Raw genomic sequence first — 19,838 nt, forward strand, 5'->3', positions numbered from 1 at the left:
AATAGTGGGAAATAAAAATAAATTAGAATTGGAAAAGTGGGAGTGTGTTTAGATAGGGCTGCAAGAGTTTTCAAGTAACAGGGCAGATGAAGAGTTTATGATGAGAGCAAGGATTTTGAATTCAGTAATTTAGAGAATGGGGAGGCATTGGGCTAATAGGTGAATACGACTTAGTGTGGTTAGATACTGAGAGCTTGGTTTTGGATATTAGAACTTAGAACAGTACAGCACAGAACAGGCCCTTCAGCCCACGATGTTGTGCCGACCACTGATCCTCATGTATGCACCCTCAAATTTCTGTGACCATAGTCTCTTAAATGTCCCCAACGACCTTGCTTCTACAACTGCTGCTGGCAATGCATTCCATGCTCTCTCAACTCTCTGTGTAAAGAACCCGCCTCTGACATCCCCTCTATACTTTCCTCCAACCAGCTTAAAACTATGACCCCTCGTGTTAGCCATTTCTGCCCTGGGAAATAGTCTCTGGCTATCGACTCTATCTGTGCCTCTCATTATCTTGTATAACTCAAACAGGTCCCCTCTCCTCCTCCTTTTCTCCAATGAAAAAAGTCCGAGCTCAGTCAACCTCTCTTCATAAGATAAGCTTTCCAGTCCAGGCAGCATCCTGGTAAACCTCCTCTGAACCCTCTCCAAAGCATCCACGTCTTTCCTATAATAGGGCGACCAGAACTGGACGCAGTATTCCAAGTGCGCTCTAAACAAAGTTTTATAGAGCTGCAACAAGATCTCATGACTCTTAAACTCAATCCCCCTGTTAATGAAAGCCAAAACGCCATATGCTTTCTTAACAACCCTGTCCACTTGGGAGGCCATTTTAAGGGATCTATGTACCTACAGACCAAGATCCCTCTGTTCCTCCACATTGCCAAGAATCCTATCCTTAATCCTGTACACAGCTTTCAAATTCAACCTTCCAAAATGCATCCCCTCGCATTTATCCAGGTTGAACTCCATCTGCCACCTCTCAGCCCATCTCTGCATCCTCTCAATGTCACGCTGCAGCTTCCAACAGCCTTCTATACTGTCAACAACACCTCCAACCTTTGTGTCGTCTGCAAACTTGCTGACCCATCCTTCAATACCCTCATCTAAGTCATTAATAAAAATTACAAACAGTAGAGGCCCAAGGACAGAGCCCTGTGGAACACCACTCACCACAGACTTCCAGGCAGAATATTTTCCTTCTACTAACACTCGCTGTCATCTGTTGGCCAGCCAATTCTGTATCCAGTCAGCTAAGTTCCCCTATATCCCATTCCTCCTGACCTTCTGAATGAGCCTACCATGGGGAACCTTATCAAACCTTAGTGGGCGGCACGGTGGCACAGTGGTTAGCACTGCTGCCTCACAGCGCCTGAAGACCCGGGTTCAATTCCCGACTCAGGCGACTGACTGTGTGGAGTTTGCACGTTCTCCCCGTGTCTGCGTGGGTTTCCTCCGGGTGCTCCGGTTTCCTCCCACAGTCCAAAGATGTGCGGGTCAGGTGAATTGGCCATGCTAAAATTGCCCGTAGTGTTAGGTAAGGGGTAATGTAGGGGTATGGGTGGGTTTCGCTTCGGCGGGTCGGTGTGGACTTGTTGGGCCGAAGGGCCTGTTTCCACACTGTAAGTCTAATCTAATCTAATCTAAAAATGCCTTGCTGAAGTCCATATACACCACATCCACAGCTCGACCCTCATCAACTTTTCTAGTCACATCCTCAAAGAACTCGATAAGGTTTGTGAGGCATGACCTGCTCCTCACAAAGCCGTGTTGACTGCATTTAATCAAGCCATGCTCTTCCAGATGGTCATAAATCCTATCCCTCAGAATCCTTTCTAACACCTTGCAGATGACAGCCGTGAGACTTACTGGTCTGTAATTGCCAGGGATTTCCCAATTTCCTTTCTTGAAGAGTGGAATTACATTTGTCTCTCTCCAGTCCTCGGGTATGACTCCAGTGGAGAGCGAGGGTGCAAAGATCTTCGCAAGTGGCGAAGCAATTGCATTTCTCATTTCCCAAAGCAGCTGAGGACAAATCTGGTCTGGGCCTGGCGACTTGTCAATCTTAATGTTTGACAAAATTTTCAGCACATCAGCTTCCTCTATCTCTATCCATTCCAGCATGCACACCTGCTCTTCAAAGGTTTCATTCACGACAAAGTTTGTTTCTTTCGTAAAGACAGAAGCAAAAAACGCATTTAGGGCTTCCCCTACCTCCTCAGACTCCACACACAAATTCCCTATGCTATCCCTGATCGGCCCTACTCTTTCTTTGACCATTCTCTTATTCCTCACATAAGAGTAAAATGCCTTTGTGTTCTCCTTAATTCATTCTGCCAAGCCTTTCTCGTGCCCCCTCCTTTCTCTCCTCACACCATTTTTGAGCTCTTTCCTCGCCTGCCTGTAATCCTCTCGAGCTGAGCTTGACCCTAGCTTCCTCCACCTTACGTAAGCTACCTTTTTCCTTTTGGCGAGAAGCTCCACCGCTCTCGTCATTCAAGGTTCCTTTACCTTACCACTTCTTGCCTGTCTCAGAGGGACATATTTATTCATCACTTGTAGCAACTGTTCCTTAAACAGTCTCCACATATGTATAGTGCCTTTACCATGGAACAAGTGCTCCCAATCCATGCTTCCTAACTCATGTCTAATCACATCATAGTTTCTCTTCCCCAATTAATATCCTCCCATTTTGCCTAATCCTCTCCTTCTCCATAGCTATGTGGTGGAGTAAAGGAGGCTAATGAAGTGTGTGTTGCGGTGATCATGGATTCAGGTTGATAGTAACAAAGTAAGTTAGATCTTATGGGATTCAGGGTGAACTTGCCAACTGCATACAAAGTTGGCTTAACATCAGGTGACAGAGTAGTGGTGGATAATTATTTTTCAGACTGGAGACTGTTCCCAGTGGTGTTCCACAGGGATCGGTGCTGGGCCCATTTTTGTTTGTCATTTATGTAAATGATTTAGAGAATATAGAAGGCATGGTTCGCAAGTTTGCAGATGACACCAAAATTGGTAGGATTGTGGAGAGTGAAGAAGGGTATTTACGACTACAAAGAGATCTTGATCAGTTGGACCAGTGGACTGAGGAGTGGCAGATGGAGTTTAATTTAGAAACATTTGAGGTCTTGCATTTTGGTAAAACAAGCAAATTATACAGATAAAAATAGGGCCTTGGGTAGTGTTGTAGAACATTGAGAATTAGGTGTTCAGGTACATAACTCTTTGACATTTGTATCATGTGTAGACAGGGTCGTGAAGAAGGCGTCTAGCATGGTTGCCTTCAGTGCTCATGTCTTTTGAGCATAGGATTTGGGATACCATATTGAGATTGTACAGGATGTTGGTGAGGCCTCTTCTGATGTACTGTGTCCAGTTCTGGTCGCCCAGTTATGGAAAGTTGTTATTAACCTGGAGAGAGATGTTGCCGGGAATGGAGAGGCTGAATAGGCTGGGATCTTTTCGCTGGAGTGTAGGAGGTTGAAGAGTGACCTTATAGAGGTTTATAAAATTATTACATAAATATGTTGAATAGCAAGGATCTTTTCCAAAAGGTTGAGGAGATTTTATTTTAGGTCTTGTGTTATTGATAAATAATATGATTCCAAATGTTTAATTTTCAAATTGAATCTCTTCCTGCAGTGGAGAATAATCATGGGTGGAACTAAATGTATTCCTAAATCTGAACTGCCGGATGATGAAGAAGTGCCTAACGTTCAGAGTAACAGGCAATGGACCTACCCTAGTGACCTTACTATTGCTCTTTCTGCTAGTGTCCCACTCTACCCACCAGGTCGGATTATACACATAGTACACAACCATCCTGAGGAAAAGTGGTAGGTTTCTATGAAATAGTTTGGCTCCAGTTCATAATGTCTTTTTGTCAACCAGTGAAGCCATTTGCACCAGCCTGTCTTCCTCCAAGTCTCTTGTCTGTGTCAACTGAAGCAAGAAAGCTGCTGTAAAAGCCCTTGTGAATAATTTCACTCAGAATTTCCCTACCTTCCTGCCTTTCATGGTGAAACTCCTGATTGTCTTCTCGATTCAAGTTTTAACACTATTTGCTCCTGATGTAAGTGAAGAGTTGCATATTCAAGTTTTCAGGTAAGGCTATACTAGGTACTGCAGGTGGGAACAGTGAATTGCAAAGGGACTCAGATCAACTGAATGGACAAAGCTATGGCCATGCAAAGCTCAGGTCTGGACCAATGAAAGCACACAGGTTTTTACAAAATGATAAACTAGAGACTGCAAAGTAGCAGAGATTTAGTAGTCCAAGTACAGAAATAATTAAAAGCCAGAAGACAGGTGCAAATAAATAAAGGCTGGTACAATATTGGCCTTTATATCAAGGGGTAAAAACTGTAAAGGGAGGAAGTGATACTTCTGTTTTACTGAGCTTTGATAAGGCACTGTAAAATTTACATTTAGTTTTGCATATCATATTCGAAAAAAATAGCTGGATTTGGAGCAGGATAACCAAGTTTCATTCAAATAATATCAGAACTCAAGTTATGGATTAAATTATGAAAACAGGGGTTGCATAAAAAATCGTGTGTATTTCTTTGAGTGTAAGAGACTAAAGCATGATCTAGTTAAGATGTTTCTCGTGTTGAATGGATTTGCTGGGGTAGATACTGAGACTCTTTGTCCTGTGGTGGAAGAAATCAAGAGGAAGGCATATAAGATTAGAGTTGGGAGTGAAATTAGCAAATTATTTTTAACACTATTAATAGCAGAAACTTGGAACACTTCCTTAAGTGATTGTGTATACTGTGACAATTGGAGTTTTGAGATTTAATAGATTTTGGTTGGTAAGGGATTTTAGGGATCTGGAGAAAATTTGGCAAATGGTATTAACATGTAGATAAACCATGATCTAATTGAAAATCGTAACTATCTGAATAATCCAGTCCTGTTCCTTATATTTAAGGTCCAGGCTTTGCTCCAATTTGTCAGGTTGCACAATGGTGCTATTATAGCTCTGCATCACCATCTAGTGCCAGAAATTAAGACTGGTAGCAGCAAAGAGCAAGCCAGAATTTGAAATGAGATCTGATGCAATCTCTATAATTCGCTGTGCAGGGCAATTTGATGACATCTGCCATCCGTCACAATCGCCCTTGAATCTTAAAAGGTTTGAATTTGTTTTGCTTTGCAAGTAGCTGGAAATGTAATTAGTAACATTGAATCTAATCAAACCAGGCATCTGAGACCTGGTGATCAGGGCAACCAACTTCGTATCTCCTTAACAAATATGATTGAAACACTGTGAAAGTAGCAGCACAAGGACTGATCTGAAAATATAAATTAAAATGGGTAAAGTTCATGTCAAATCAAGTGCAGAAAAGAAATAAAGATGGTGAAGAAAGGATAGGAGTAAGAGGAAAAGAGGCGAAGGTGAATTTTAAAACAAAAATTAATAAAATCCAAAATTTCACATTAGTTTAAATTTCCAACATCAATAGGATGTTGGAAATTACCCATATCTCTATTAACAGTGTTCATGTAGTCTACATTCCAGATTATTACACAGTATTATCTTATCAAATCATATTAAAACAAGTACATGATTATATTATCTGATTATATCATAATGTGTTCACATCTCCTAACAGCAAAAACATACTTGTGATTATCAGAAATCCCATACTCTCTCTGTCTCATTTGTCTTCCCCACCACCACCTATTCTCCCCCCTATCTCCCACCGCACCCCCAACCAAAGAATGCCAGCTTTATAATACAGCTGTGACTGCTTTGCTCTTCTAGCACCACTGATCCAGAATGTGACATGATAATGCTGAGTTGGGCAGCAAAGGACATTTTAATGGTGGAATGAATGGAAAGGCTGGTAGGTCTAGGGAATGTTGGATGACTAAAGAAATTGAGGTTTTGATTAAGAAAAAGAAGGCAGCATATGTCAGGTATATACAGAATAGATCGAGTGAATCCTTAGAAGAGTGTAAAGGCACTAGGAGTATACTTAAGAGGGAAATCAGGTGGGCAAAAAAGGTACATGAGACAGCTTTGGCAAATGACGTTAAGGAGAATCCAAAGGGTTCTTACAAATACATTAAGGATAAAAGGGTAACTAGGGAAAGAATAGGGCCCCTCAAAGAACAGCAAGGTGGCCTTTATGTGGAGCTGCAGAAGATGGGGCAGATACTAAATGAGTATTTTGCATCAGTATTTACTGTGGAAAAGGATATGGGAGAAACAAAATGTAGAGAAATAGATGGTGACATCTTGAAAAATGTCCATATTACAGAGGAGGAAGTGCTGGATGTCTTGAAATGCATAAAAGTGGATAAATCCCCAGGACCTGATCATGTGTACCCGAAAACTGTGTGGGAAGCTAGGGAAGTGATTAGTAGCCTCTTCCTGAGATATTTGAATCATCGATAGTCACAGGTGAGGTGCCGGAAGTCTGGAGGTTGGTGCCACTGTTGGCAAAAGGTGGTAAGGACATGCCAGGGAACTATAGACCAGTGAGCCTGATGTCGGTAGTGGGCAAGTTATTGGAGGGAATCCTGAGGAACAGGATGTACATGTACTTGGAAAGTCAAGTCAACAGGGGTAGTCAAGTCAACAGGGGTAGTCAACATGGCTTTGTCCATGGGAAGTCATGTCTCACAAACCTGATTGAGTTTTTTAAAGAAGTAACAAAGAGGATTGATGAGGGGCAGAGCAGTAGATGTGATCTATATGGACTTCAGTAAGGCATTCAACAAGGTTCCCCATGGGAGACTGATTAGCAAGGTTAGATCTCATGGAATACAGGGAGAACTAGCCATTTGGATACAGAACTGGCTCAAAGGTAGAAGACAGAGGATAGTGGTGGAGGGTTATTTTTCAGACTGGAGGCCTGTGACCAGTGGAGTGCCACAAGGATTGGTGCTGGGTCCATTACTTTTCATCATTTACATAAATGATTTAGATGTGAGCATTAGAGGTATAGTTAGTAAGTTTGCAGATGACACTAAAATTGGAGGTGTAGTGGGCAGCGAAGAAGGTTATCTCAGATTACAACGGAATCTTGATCAGATGGGCCAATGGGCTGAGAAGTGGCAGATGGAGTTTAATTTAGATAAATGCGAGGTGCTGCATTTTGGCAAACCAAATCTTAGCAGGACTGGTGCATTTAATGGTAAGATCCTAAGGAACATTGCTGAACAAAGAGACCTTGGAGTTCAGGTTCATAGCTCCTTGATAGGATAGTGAAGAAGGGTTTGGTATGCTTTTCTTTATTAGTCAGAGTATTGAGTACAGGAGTTAGGAGGTCATGTTGCTGCTGTACAGGATATTGCTCTTCCAGCACCACTAATCCTGGATATTGGTTAGGTCACTTTTGGAGACCGTGCAATTCTGGTCTCCATCCCATTGGAAAGATGTGAAACTTGAAAGGGTTCAGAAAAGATTTACAAGGATGTTGCCAGGGTTGGAGAATTTGAGCAGTAGGGAGAGGTTGAATAGAGAAGGACTGTTTTCCCTGGAGTGTCGGAGGCTGAGGGGTGATCTTATGGAGGTTTATAAAATCATGAGGGGCGTGGGTAGGATAAATAGACAAAGTCTCTTCCCTGGTGTCAGGGAGTCCAGAACTAGAGGGCATAGGTTTAGGGTGAGAGGGGAAAGATATAAAAGAGACCTAAGGGTGGTGCATATATGGAATGAGCTGCAAGAGGAAGTGGTGGAGGCTAGTGCAATTGCACATTTAAAAGACATCTGGATGGGTATATGAATAGGTAGGGTTGAGAGGGATATGGGCTGGGTGCTGGCAGGTGGGACTAGATTGGGTTGGGATATCTGGTTGGCATGGACGGGTTGAACTGAAGGGTCTGTTTCTGTGCTGTACATCTATGACTCTATGACACAATGACCGTCATCCTTAAAAGAACACAATATATTGAAAAAGCAAACCCATTACTCGCAGATATTGATATCTGCCAACAGGTGGCGATGCACCTGACTCCACTGTTAGAAAACCGTATTACAGCAACCCTGAGGGAACGTCATAAGACAGATGAAATTACAAGACAGACGTCCAAAGAATGAACCTGAATGATCCAACACACCCCGTTTCTACAGTTTACCAAAGGTGCATAAACAAGTGAACCCCCTCAAACCCATAGTTTCAGTTCCTGGTACAGTGACATGCAGACTGGTAAAGGAACAGCAATGCAAACTGAAACAGCTAATAGAAAATTCAAGCCACACCATCCACACCACCCAGGAATTCCTTAATATCATCCAAGACACCAAGGTAGAGGATGATGAGGTCATGGTTTCCTTCGACGTGACAGCCCTATTCACATCAATAAACATTACCTGAGCCAAAGAAATACTTGCTTCATTGCTAGACGAACCAAGGACACAAACACCTTTCAGCACTAACTCCATCAGCAAGGACAGCATCCTCAAACTAGTAGACCTGTGCCTCACGACCCACTTCACCTTCAACACCAAGACCTACAAACAAATCAGTGGGATACCTATGGGATCACCAACGTCTGGGCTCTTAGCAGAAGCTAGAACCAACTGTCCTTTCCACAGCCCAAGCTTTGGGTCCACTATGTGGATGACACCTTTGTCAGCACGAAACGCACCAAATTAGAGCAACCCACCAACACATAAACAACATCCTTACAGGTATAAGGTTCCCCAAAGAGGCAGAGAACAACAGACTCCCCTTCCTAGACATTATGGTAGAACACACAGCCAATGGACAGCTACAGACCAGCATTTACAGGAAAGCTGTGCACATAGACCAGATATTCAACTACAGGAGCAACCATCCCAGCACCCACAAACAAACCTGCATTACGACATTATTTAAATGAGCCACAACACACTGAGCACCCAGGAACTATGAGGTGCCAAAGAAAAACGCACCTGTACAATGTATTCAGGAACAACAGGTACCCGATTAAACGCAGTCCGCCGATTTCTAAACAAGGAGAACAACACACCCATAAACTCTCACCACCCTGCCATACATTAAAGACATCTCGTCGACGACGACCAGATTACTCTGGCCCCTAGGCATCATGTAGCCCACAAACCTACCAGCACACTGAAACAGCTCCTGATGAATTTAAAGGACCCCATACCAACAACCAGCAGAATGAATGTCATGTACAAAATACCTTGTATGGACTGCAACAAACATTACATTGGACAGACAGGCAGGAATCTCGCCACCAGGAGCACTAAAAAGCCACCAAACGTATACACCAACTATCACTAGTGTCCATACGCGCAGAAGAAAAGGGACACCAGTTTGACTGGGACAATACATCCATTCTGGGACAGGTTAAACAAAGACATGCATGGGAATTCCTAGAGGCTTGGCATTCAAACCAGAACTCCATTAGCAAATGATTTGGATCTATTTACCAATGACTCAGATAAAGAACCGGAAATGATATCACCCACCACAACAGACCAAGTCAGAGAAATAGTAAGCGGGACAGAGCACCAGCACTTCATCGGAGGCTCAGTGATGATGTTACCTAGCATGGTGAAGAACTGTCTGAGATCTAATCTATCAGCTCAGTCAGCAAACTTACAACTTGTCTTCAAACTTTTAAACTCTCTATAATAGCAATATTGTAACATTTTCTTTCATCTGCAAGGTTTTAAACACTTAATACTGTACTATTTTCTCATATTAAAGCTTTAAATTTTGTATTAAGGCAACACTGTATCTTTGTAAGATTGTTCTTATTCAGCTAAAGAAGTAGGAATATGATTGCACAGCTGCTAATAAATTGTGTAGGATCTTTAGTATCTCGTGTCTTTTAAGAATGGTAGTTGTTGATGTGGGCCAAGACTATGCGTATTCGCAGGTTATTTAATCACATGGCAGTATAACTTTTAATTTCATGACCACAGTTCACTTGCTAGTAGGAGTCACCTGAATCAAATTTTGCCATTGTTGCCCACAATTCCTGAGATCAGTTGTAGCACCTTAACTGTTGCTGTTCCCAAAGCCTCAAGATGATAACTGGAGGTTAGACATTACTATTTTCCCTTTGATTAAATAGGCAGGTATTATGTTAGTCTTTGTTTACAAAGGGAGATGTGCAGTTGAGAGTGTGTGTGTGCGCGCGCGCGCGCGGGGCAAAAAACTGACCAACTGGTGACATGTATGTTTTGCATCTCCCATTTTTAATAGAGGTCAATATACATTTTATATCTGCTCCTACTCGTTAAAAAATGAATTTGGAGTTGGGAGTGATATTCTGGGGCATTCTGTTGTGATCTTCTTTCATGTTAATTTTTGCAGTTGCTGTGGACAAGAAGAGTCAACTTACTATGCTATCTGGAGTGACAACAAGACTTTAGATGAGGTCATCATCTCTGCTGCCATGCTGAATGAGCACATGCCTCATGTTGTAATGGATGGATTGCACAAGGTATTTGTCCAAATGATTTTGCCCTGAGCTGATTAAACAAAATCCAGAAATGCAAAGAAAAATTGTGAGCTAGTATAAGTTATTTTCCTATATAATTCTACATTGTCAGGATATTGACATTGGGTATCCTGGCACATGAATGATGTACTTGGTATACTGGTGCAGCACGCAGTTAGGAAGGCAAGTGGAATGTTGGTCTTTATTTCAAGAGAAATGCAATATAAAAATAAAAAGCTATTACTGCAATTGTGCAGGACCTTGCTGAGACCCTATCTGGATTAATCTATCCAGTGTTAAGTCTCCTTAACTGAAAAATGCCTTGATTTCTTTAGAAACAGATCAAATAAGATTCACTCAACTGATTCCCTTAGATATAATGATTATCTTATGGAGAAAGATTGAATAGGTTGGCCCTGTAGCCATCGGAGTTTAGAAAAAATAAGAATTGATACATGTACAGCCCTGAGAGGACTTATTAGGATAGATGTTGCAAAGATATTTCTTTTTGTGGACTTCATTTGATTGATTTTTTGATGGACAAAGGAGTAAGGCTTTACAGGACAGGTAAAAGTGGAATTAAGGTCACTAGCAGATCTGTTGTGACTTTATCAAATGATGGGGCAACTACAAAGAGCCAAATGATCTACACATGCTCCCAAATGCTAAGCTCCTCTATCTTTTTATCGCTGGTATTTGAGTTAAAATCAAAGTCGGACTGCTGGACTGAAAAAATCTCTTGCCAAAATGGCTCAATGTGGAATGGGTTTGGACAGTTTTATATCAGTTCATCGTAGATTTTGATGTGGACAATGAAAATGTCATATGTGCAGTTGATGTTCTTTTATAAGTTGGGGTAATCAGGAAAGTTTGAATGAAAAGTAACTTTACAGCTATCATGCACTGAATTTCAACTAATAAAATTTCTACTGACATTGCACAATTTAAATCAGTGCTACTGTCCCTCAGCACACTCATCCAAGTCCTGAATGGGCATAAGAAGATGCACTATTAATGATAATGAAGCCAACTGTTCTATTGTATTAAGCTCTTCTGAGTAACATGTAACATTAATATTATGTGATTGTATAATTAATGGGTGAGAATGATCGTAATTCATTCTCATAACAAGACTGAACATTTTTAGAAACCAAAAGATCGTGTTACCCAGAAAGCCATCACTGTATCACAGATAACCAAATTTACTATCTTCCTCTGTCAGTTGTGTCTGTTTTGAGGTCTCTAATCAATTTTGATAAGCAGATGTGGCTTTACTTAAAGTCTTAACTGAAAAGAAAATGGTCCTCTGTTAGTCCATGTTGCAGAATTATGATTTGCTTTCAGTTTTGGCTTACGCAAGCTAATTGTCAATTGAATAACACTGACATTAACATTGCAATTTTAAAGACTATTATAATGTAAGGACACTGAACCATAATGCTGAACCCATCACCAAATGCAGACACTTCTCAAAATAACTCGAAGTTTTTTCCAAAGTCAGGAGGAGAAAAATATTAAACGGATGTCGAGTCCCTTTCTGTTTCACTCTGTGGTGTTGCGTTGGTCTTTGGCTGATGTCCCTCTCCAATTGAATTTTCTGTTTTGTATGCTGAATGAAATCCAATATCTCTTATTGTTTGCTTTTTAAAAATACATAACACACTTCCATGTAATGTCTTTCTCCACAACCATATCACAGGCAGTCATTGACCTGAAACATTAAGTCTGTTTCTCTCTTCACAGATGCTGCCTGATCTGCTAAGTGTTTCCAGCATTTTCTGTATTAATTTTAGAGTTCCAGCATTCACAGTGTTTTCTTTTTCTGTTAATGAATTATAGGTATGTGAATTTTACAGAGCTGAGCAAATTGTAAAAAACCAAGTATTTCAAAGGGAACAGCAAGATGGGAAATGGGTCGCAAGTAGGCCTAAAGTTATTTGCATATACACATACTGCATGTTCTGTATTTTTATCTGTCTAGATGGCAGTTATTTATACCTCTGAAGGCAAATGGAGTATGAACATATTTTATTCAGCAATTTATATTTTACATTTTAGCAGGGAATTTTAGAAGTGTTTTTGGTAGAATAAGGGGAATAGACATTGATCTAATTGAAGTGAATGTACAGGACACTTCCAGAAAGCAGGTGTGGAATGTGATTGATAAGAGATCCATTAGACTGCTCTGCTGAAATTAATAAAATAAGAAAAGGAAAGGAAAGGAATTGGCATTTGAAATGTAGAGTGAGAAATCCTGTTTGTAATATATATATGCTTTAAGTGTTTTGGAGGAGAATGTAGGTGTAGAATGTAGAATGTAGGTGGTCTGATTAGTAAGTTTTCAGACAACTTGCAAGTTGGAGGAAGCTGTGGATAGTGAGGAGGATTGCCAGAGGCAAAAATAGGATATAAATAGGCTTGTGACTTGGGCAGAGAGGGGGTTGATGGAATTTAATCTGGACAGATGCACATGCTGCATTAGGAAGATCCCATGCAGGAGGGAAGTATACAGTAAATGGCAGAACCTGTAGAAGCATTGACATCCAGAGAGATGTGGAATACAAATCTACAGTTTCATGAAAGTGGCAATATATGTGGATAAATTGGTTAAGAAGGCATATGGCATGCTTGCCATCATCGGTTGGAGCATATGATATAAATATTGGCAAGTCATGTTGCAGCTATATAAACTTTAGGCCATATTTGAAATATTGTCAGTAGTTCTGACAGAAGAATGCGGGGCCTTTTGAAGGGTGTACAAAAAGGGTTTACCAGGATTTTGACTGGTTTGGATGGTATTAGCTATGTGGAGGGGCTGAACAAACTCAGTTTGTTTTCATTTGAATGTCAGAGGCTGAGTGGTGATCTATTAAAAGTTTACAAAATTAAGAGGCATAGATAGGACTGATAGTTGGAGTCTTTTTCCCAGAGTAGTAATGAAAATTTTAGGGGTCATATGTTTAAGATTAAAGGGGAATAGTTGTGAGAAGTAAGTTGTTTTACACAGGATTGTAAGTGCCTGGAATGTGCTGTCAGAAGAGGTGGTAGGAGCAGGTACAATTGCAATATGTAAGAGGCACCTTAACAGATACATGAATAGGCAGGGAATGGAGGAACATGGAGTGCATAGATTCAAAAGATTTTTAGTGTTAGAAAGGTATCACGTGTCAGTTGGTTGTTTCTATGCTGTACTCCTCTTTGTTCTAATCTAAGTGTCTCAATCACAGCCATACATGACCCTTCAGAAAATTTGCAACTAATTTTTAAGCAAGTTATTGAAATGAATGAAAACATATCCTGCACTGCACAATTAATGGTAAAGGTTGCATACACTGTCCTAACATGAAGTAATTCACTGGCTAACATGCCTCTGCCAGGAGTGAAGCAAAATCAGCAAGTTCAAACTGCAATTGTCTTTTAAACTCTAATTTTCAATTAAAATTGTGTTCTAAAAATAAAATTAGCATTTTATCTTTTTATTTAATGAATTGAGGAATCATTTCATTTCCACTTGTTCTTGCAAGTTATTATAATTTGGAGATGCCGGTTTCGGACTGGAGTGTACAAAGTTAAAAATCATACAACACCAGGTTATAGTCCAATAGGTTTATTTGGAAGTACTAGCTTTCAGAGTACTGGACAATCACCTGATGAAGGAGCAGCTCTCCGAAAGCTAGTGCTTTCAAGTTATTACAGATTTGCTTGTGAACAATTACATTTGTGAATATAATGCAGTGTATGTTAGAAATGGCATAGTGCAGTAGAGTTTGGGAGGCCAGGTGCAGGCTACTCAGTTCATGTTTGTTCAAAGTTGTGATTAAAAATAGAGATTAGCTCCACTTCAGATATCTCCAAAACTTAAAATAAAAGCAAAATACTACCGATGCTGGAAATCTGAAGCAAACACAAAAAAGTGCTGGAGGAACTCAGCAGGTCTGGCAGCATCTATGGAGAGAGAAACAGAGTTAATGTTTTGAGTCCACTATGACTACTTCAGAATTGGAGAGAGTCTTATTAGACTTGAAATGTTATAACTCTGTTTTTTTCTCCATAGATGTTGCCACACCTCCTGAGTTCCTTCCGCATTTTCTGTGTTTGTTCCAAAACTTAGATGGCTGGTGATATTCTATTACATTATGTTTATACTGATATCGTTGCCAGAAGTAACAAATAAAACTTAAATTAATGAAATAATTTCTAGCAAGTTTTCTCTTGCATTTCACAAGGGTATGTTTGTACTGTTATTTGGTAAGGTTTGTCATCCCTGTTCTTGTTTCATTCTGTATTCCAAACTTGTCATTTTGCTGTCCTCAGTGGGGAAGGATAAATACTTAAAGCAAGTCTCAGTTTTTCAAACCTGCAATGTCTAGTAATTGCTCGTCTAAATGAAGACACACATCCATTTCTCCCTTGAGTGACATTAGCAATTTGAGACTATATTTTTTCCCTCACAACAGAGTGGTCAAACAGATGAGAGGAAATAAGCATTCAGACCTTTGACTGACAGTATCAATTCATCTCTTGTGTAAGGGAGAATAATGGTATATTTTAGATGAATCACACTTTATTTTTCTAAAGGAGTTCATCTATGTGGTTGTATCATCCCAATCATATAGAAAGTGATAACATTTGAAGTGTTCAGGCTTCCTGTATTGACAAGAGAATTCATCAAATATAAAACAGAGGCCAAATCTATTACAGAAACACTTGTAAGAAGTGAGTTAGAGATAGTACTGCACGTTGAATTGGATATAGAATCTTCCCATGGCTTTACTCATGAACCAATTACATTTTTGCATCTGTTGAATTTAAAGTTCTCGTCATTGTGTTTAAGATATTACCTGGACGTTTGCTGTGCAAGGGCATACAGCAGCTTAATAGCTCCCACACCAACATTGTACTGGATGTACTGAGAATATTTGAATCAACTTACTTCAGCAAACTTTCGTGGAACTCACTTGAGCAGAAGTAAAGCACATAGTATGGTCCTGTTGGTTGGACTGCTTGTTTCTGGGCTTCAAATGCTTTCAAAAATCGACTGTGGAAATTTAAAACTGATATCTTATAAAGTCAAACATTGCTTTGACTTTTTAAATTTTTTGCACCAACTGTCTTTGTTAGCTCACTGACTGAGATAATGGGTTTATTGCTAAATTTATGCTGTAGCTCACAATCATAAGGAGTGCTTTGAGCTTATTTAACAGGCAAGTGAAGCATTCATCTCATAATATATAGTAGATTAAACTGAAATCCCTAAGAGAGCATATTGTACCCACCCAGTCCCCAATTTAGCTTCATTTAATATTTATATATGACTTTACCTCTGTTTTAAAAAGATGATCTGCAAAGTGAATTAAGTAAATGTGAACTTATTCGCATCACTTGTATTTGTTTAAAACAATTTAATTTCCTCTAAACTAGGTGTTAGAGAATTACAACAAAGGAAAGACGGCTTTGCTAGGAGCAGCAAAAGTCATGGTCAGCCCAACAGAGGTGGATTTGAATCCGGACATGATTGTCCAGCAGCAGCCTCAAGCAACAAAACATGGAGAGCAAAGGAAGAATGCCAGTGTAAAGTAAGAGAACACCACAGTAAATGCAGAACAGAAAATCCAAAACTGAGACAGAAGTAAAATGTGAATGTAGCTCAAGTCTCGTTTTGAAGGTAAAGGTTAATAACTAATCCATGCCTTCACAACATGAGACAGAAAGTCAGAAGAAAAATATTGTTTTTAAAATATAATCTTTTCTTCATTAATTAGTAACTCAAAAGCCAAATCAAAAACAGGATTGTCTGCTCCAAAGCTTAAGTGGCATCTCTGAGAACCTAATTAAAATTTACGGGAAGGTAGAGAGTATACGATATGAGATCTATTTTATCTATAGGATGTATTTAGAAAAATGCAGCTTTTTCCTAACTGGATTTTGCTTTTGATCTCATTTTCACCTCTCCCAGGAAATTGCATGGCATATAGGATCTAAACATACTCTTGATGCTTATCTGCATGAGACAAGCTGGGTAGACCTTTGCTGACAGACATTTTTGCATGCTCATAATCCTTCACAACTTTCTGAATAATCCAGGTATACTCTCCCAATCTCGTTCAGATTGAGCTTGTTGGTTTTCAGTATGTTTTATCATGAATGTTCATCATTGTAAGCCTAAAGATATTACTTTTTTGTTTGCAATAATGTTTTTGAACTATTCTTCCCAGTCTCTTTATATTAATTATTTATTTTAATATAGCCTTTGAAATTTGAATAACTGAACAAATACTTTGACCTATTGTTTACAGAACTGCAACCAATTTGCCTATGGTCATGTATAGTTTTGATATTATGTTGACCAATAGATTGTATTTCTTATCCCACACCAGGTCTGTCACCAAGATGGCATTCATCTACTTCAGGGATGAAGCCTACCTTCTACTCCATTGGAGCCAGTTTTTATTTCTGGCAAATATTCTCCAGTTCTCTGAATTCTGTCTCATTCACTTAACTTTGCTGTTGATGTTCCTGCTTTCCAAAGCCCCTAAAGTCTACGTTATTGACCTTTATCCATTCTGCTGTTAAACTCTTTATTGTTATTGACCATCTAGTCCTGTAAAATATCTTAGCAATTATTCCATGAGCAGTACCATGTGAATCTAAGGGTTGTTTGAGTTAATATTTATAACTCTTATATTGATCATAGTCCAATTGCTTCAAGAAAATAATTTATGGTATGATACTACTTATGGTATGCAACAGGAGAAAAACAACATACCTCCAATAATTAGATACAAAGTATATTTTTTCTATGCCTATTTATAAATACCTATTTATTCCAGGTCAGTGCTGAATTAGAGGATGTGTTCTGCTGAGGTTTTGGTCTTGAAGGGTTGCGTTTAGCCTTTTTTTATTCATTCAGGGAATGTGGACAGTGCTGGCTGAGCCTATGTGTGTTGCTCATCCATAGTTACCATGGCGAAAGTGGTGGTAAGTTGTTTTTTTGAACTGCTGCAGTTCATTTGGTGTAAGTATACTTACAGTACTGTTAGGCAGGTACTCCCAGAATTTTAACTCAATGATATTGAGGGGACAGCAAAGTATTTCCAAGTCTGGATTGTGAATAGCTTGAAGTGAAGCAGGCAGGTGCTTTTTCCACGTAACTACATTCCATATGGCAATGATTGTGCATTTGGAAAGTACTGGCTACAGAGCCTTGGTGAAATGCATCTCATAGATTGTACTCACTGCTGCTACAATGCGTTGGTGGTGAATGTAGTGCCAATCAAGCAGGCTGATTTTTCCTGGTTGAGTCAAGCTTCTTGAGTGTTGGAGCTGCAGTCATTCAGGCAAGTGGGACATACTCAATCACACTTTTGACTTGTGCCTTGTAAATGGTGAACAGACCTTAGGGAGTCAGGAGATAAGTTACTCACTGCAGTATTCTTGTCATCTGTCCTGATCTTGTAGTCAAGTTTTGAGATGGCTAGTCCAGTTCAGTTTCTAATCAGTGGTAATTCCAGGATACTGGTGATGTTGATACTGCAATATTCAGTGATGGTAATCCCATCGGATATCAAGGAGTGATATTTAGTTCTAAGACTCCTGCAGAGGTGTCTTGATGCTGAGTTGACTAACCTCCAACAATGCAACTATTTTTCTTTCTTGCCAGGCAAGACTCCAGCCTGCAGACATTTTCCTCCCAGTTTCCCACGGGCTCTTATTTTACTAGGATTCCTGGTGTCACACTGAGTCAAATACAATGTTTATGTTAAGTGCAGGCGGGGACTTTTGCCTGAAACATCGATTTTCCTGCCCCTCGGATGCTGCCTGACCTGTGCATTTCCAGCACCACTCTGAACTAAACACTTATATTTGTTCAGTCAGCTTGACCTCCCCTCTGACATACAGCTCTTTTGTCCATTTTTGAATCAGAACTGTATTGAGTTCAGGACCTGAGTGGTCCTAAAGAAAACCATGCTGGCGTTAGTGAACAGGCCATTGCTAAGGATGTGCTGCCTGATACCATTGTCAGCATCCCTAATATTGCCTCCTTTGCCTCCCTCAACAGCTTGGGATGCATCACATCTGGCCTTTGGATTTCTCTATTTTAAAGGCTGTCAGAACTTCCTCTCTCTTTATATTAACTTGTAATATTGCTCTACCCTGATGTCTATGCCCACATTGCCCTTTTCAATTGCGAAGACCAACACAAGTTATTCATTCAGAACCGTGCTGATGTGTGTCTGGGTCTGCAACATATTACCTTTAAGAATCTGACTCTTACTCTAGATATTCACTTGCTATTTCTATATCTGCAAAGAAAAACCTTTGGGATTATTTTTATTCCAGATGTCAATGCTTTCTCATTTACTCTTTTCTAATTTCTCTTCACTTTCTATACTCCTTTATGCAAAATGCCATATTGAACTCTCTGTGTCTGCCATAAACTATTTTTTAAAACATAAACTTTATGCATCTTGACATCCAGTGTTCTCTGGTCTTGGTCCCACTCTGTCTTTTTGGGAATGTATTTCTCCCTTTACTCTTTGCTATTTCCTCTTTGAGTATCTCTCACTGCTGTGTCAAAGTTTTATCTGCAAGTAGCTGCTCCCAGTCTATACAGGCCAAATTGTGTCTTTTAGAGTCATTGAGTCATAGAAATGTACAACACGGAAACAGACCCTTTGGTTCAACCCGTCCAAGCCAACCAGATATCCCAACCTGATCTAGTCCCACCTGTCAGCACCTGGCCCATATCCCTCCAAACCCTTTCTATTCATATACCCATCCAAATGCCTTTTAAATGTTGCAATTGTAACAGCCTCCACCACTTCCTCTGGCAGCTCATTCCATACACATACTACTCTCTGTGAAAAAGTTGCCCCTTATGTCTCTTTTATATCTTTCCCCTCTCATCCTTGACCTATGCCCTCTAGTTCTGGAATCCCTGACCCCAGGGAAAAGACTTTGTTTATTTACCCTATCCATGCCCCTCATAATTTTGTAAATCTCTATTAGGCCACCCCTCAGCCTTTGACGCTCTAGGGAAAATAGCCCCAGCCTGTTCAGCCTCTCCCTGTAGCTCAGATCCTCCAATCCTGGTAACATCCTTGAAAATCTTTTCTGAACCCTTTCAAGTTTCACAACATCTTTCCGATAGGAAGGAGACCAGAATTGCACGCAATATTCCAACAGTGGCCAACCAATGTCCTGTATAACTGCAGCATGATCTCCCATGTCCTATACTCAACAGTCTGACCAAGAAAGGAAAGCATACCAAACGCCTTCTTCATTATCCTATCTACCTGTGACATCACTTTCAAGGAGCTATGAATCTGTACTCCAAGGTCTCTTTGTTCAGCAACACTCTCTAGGACCTTACTATTAAGTGTATAACTCCTGCTAAGATTTGCTTTCCCAAAATGCAG

At 40.0% G+C, this 19,838-nt stretch overlaps 1 protein-coding gene across 1 annotated transcript in view; it reads left to right on the forward strand.

Moving 5' to 3' along the window:
- dagla (diacylglycerol lipase, alpha) overlaps positions 1–19,838 on the forward strand; it is a 179,587-nt gene that overhangs the window by 132,647 nt on the left and 27,102 nt on the right. Inside the window, exons 17-19 of the mRNA XM_060838471.1 lie at positions 3,649–3,842; positions 10,293–10,422; positions 15,841–15,995. Coding sequence (XP_060694454.1) covers positions 3,649–3,842; positions 10,293–10,422; positions 15,841–15,995 — 479 coding nt within the window. The remainder of the gene's footprint in view (positions 1–3,648; positions 3,843–10,292; positions 10,423–15,840; positions 15,996–19,838) is intronic.

This window comes from Hemiscyllium ocellatum, chromosome 18, assembly GCF_020745735.1.
Source record: "Hemiscyllium ocellatum isolate sHemOce1 chromosome 18, sHemOce1.pat.X.cur, whole genome shotgun sequence".
In the NCBI taxonomy this organism is placed as follows: Eukaryota; Metazoa; Chordata; class Chondrichthyes; order Orectolobiformes; family Hemiscylliidae; genus Hemiscyllium; species Hemiscyllium ocellatum.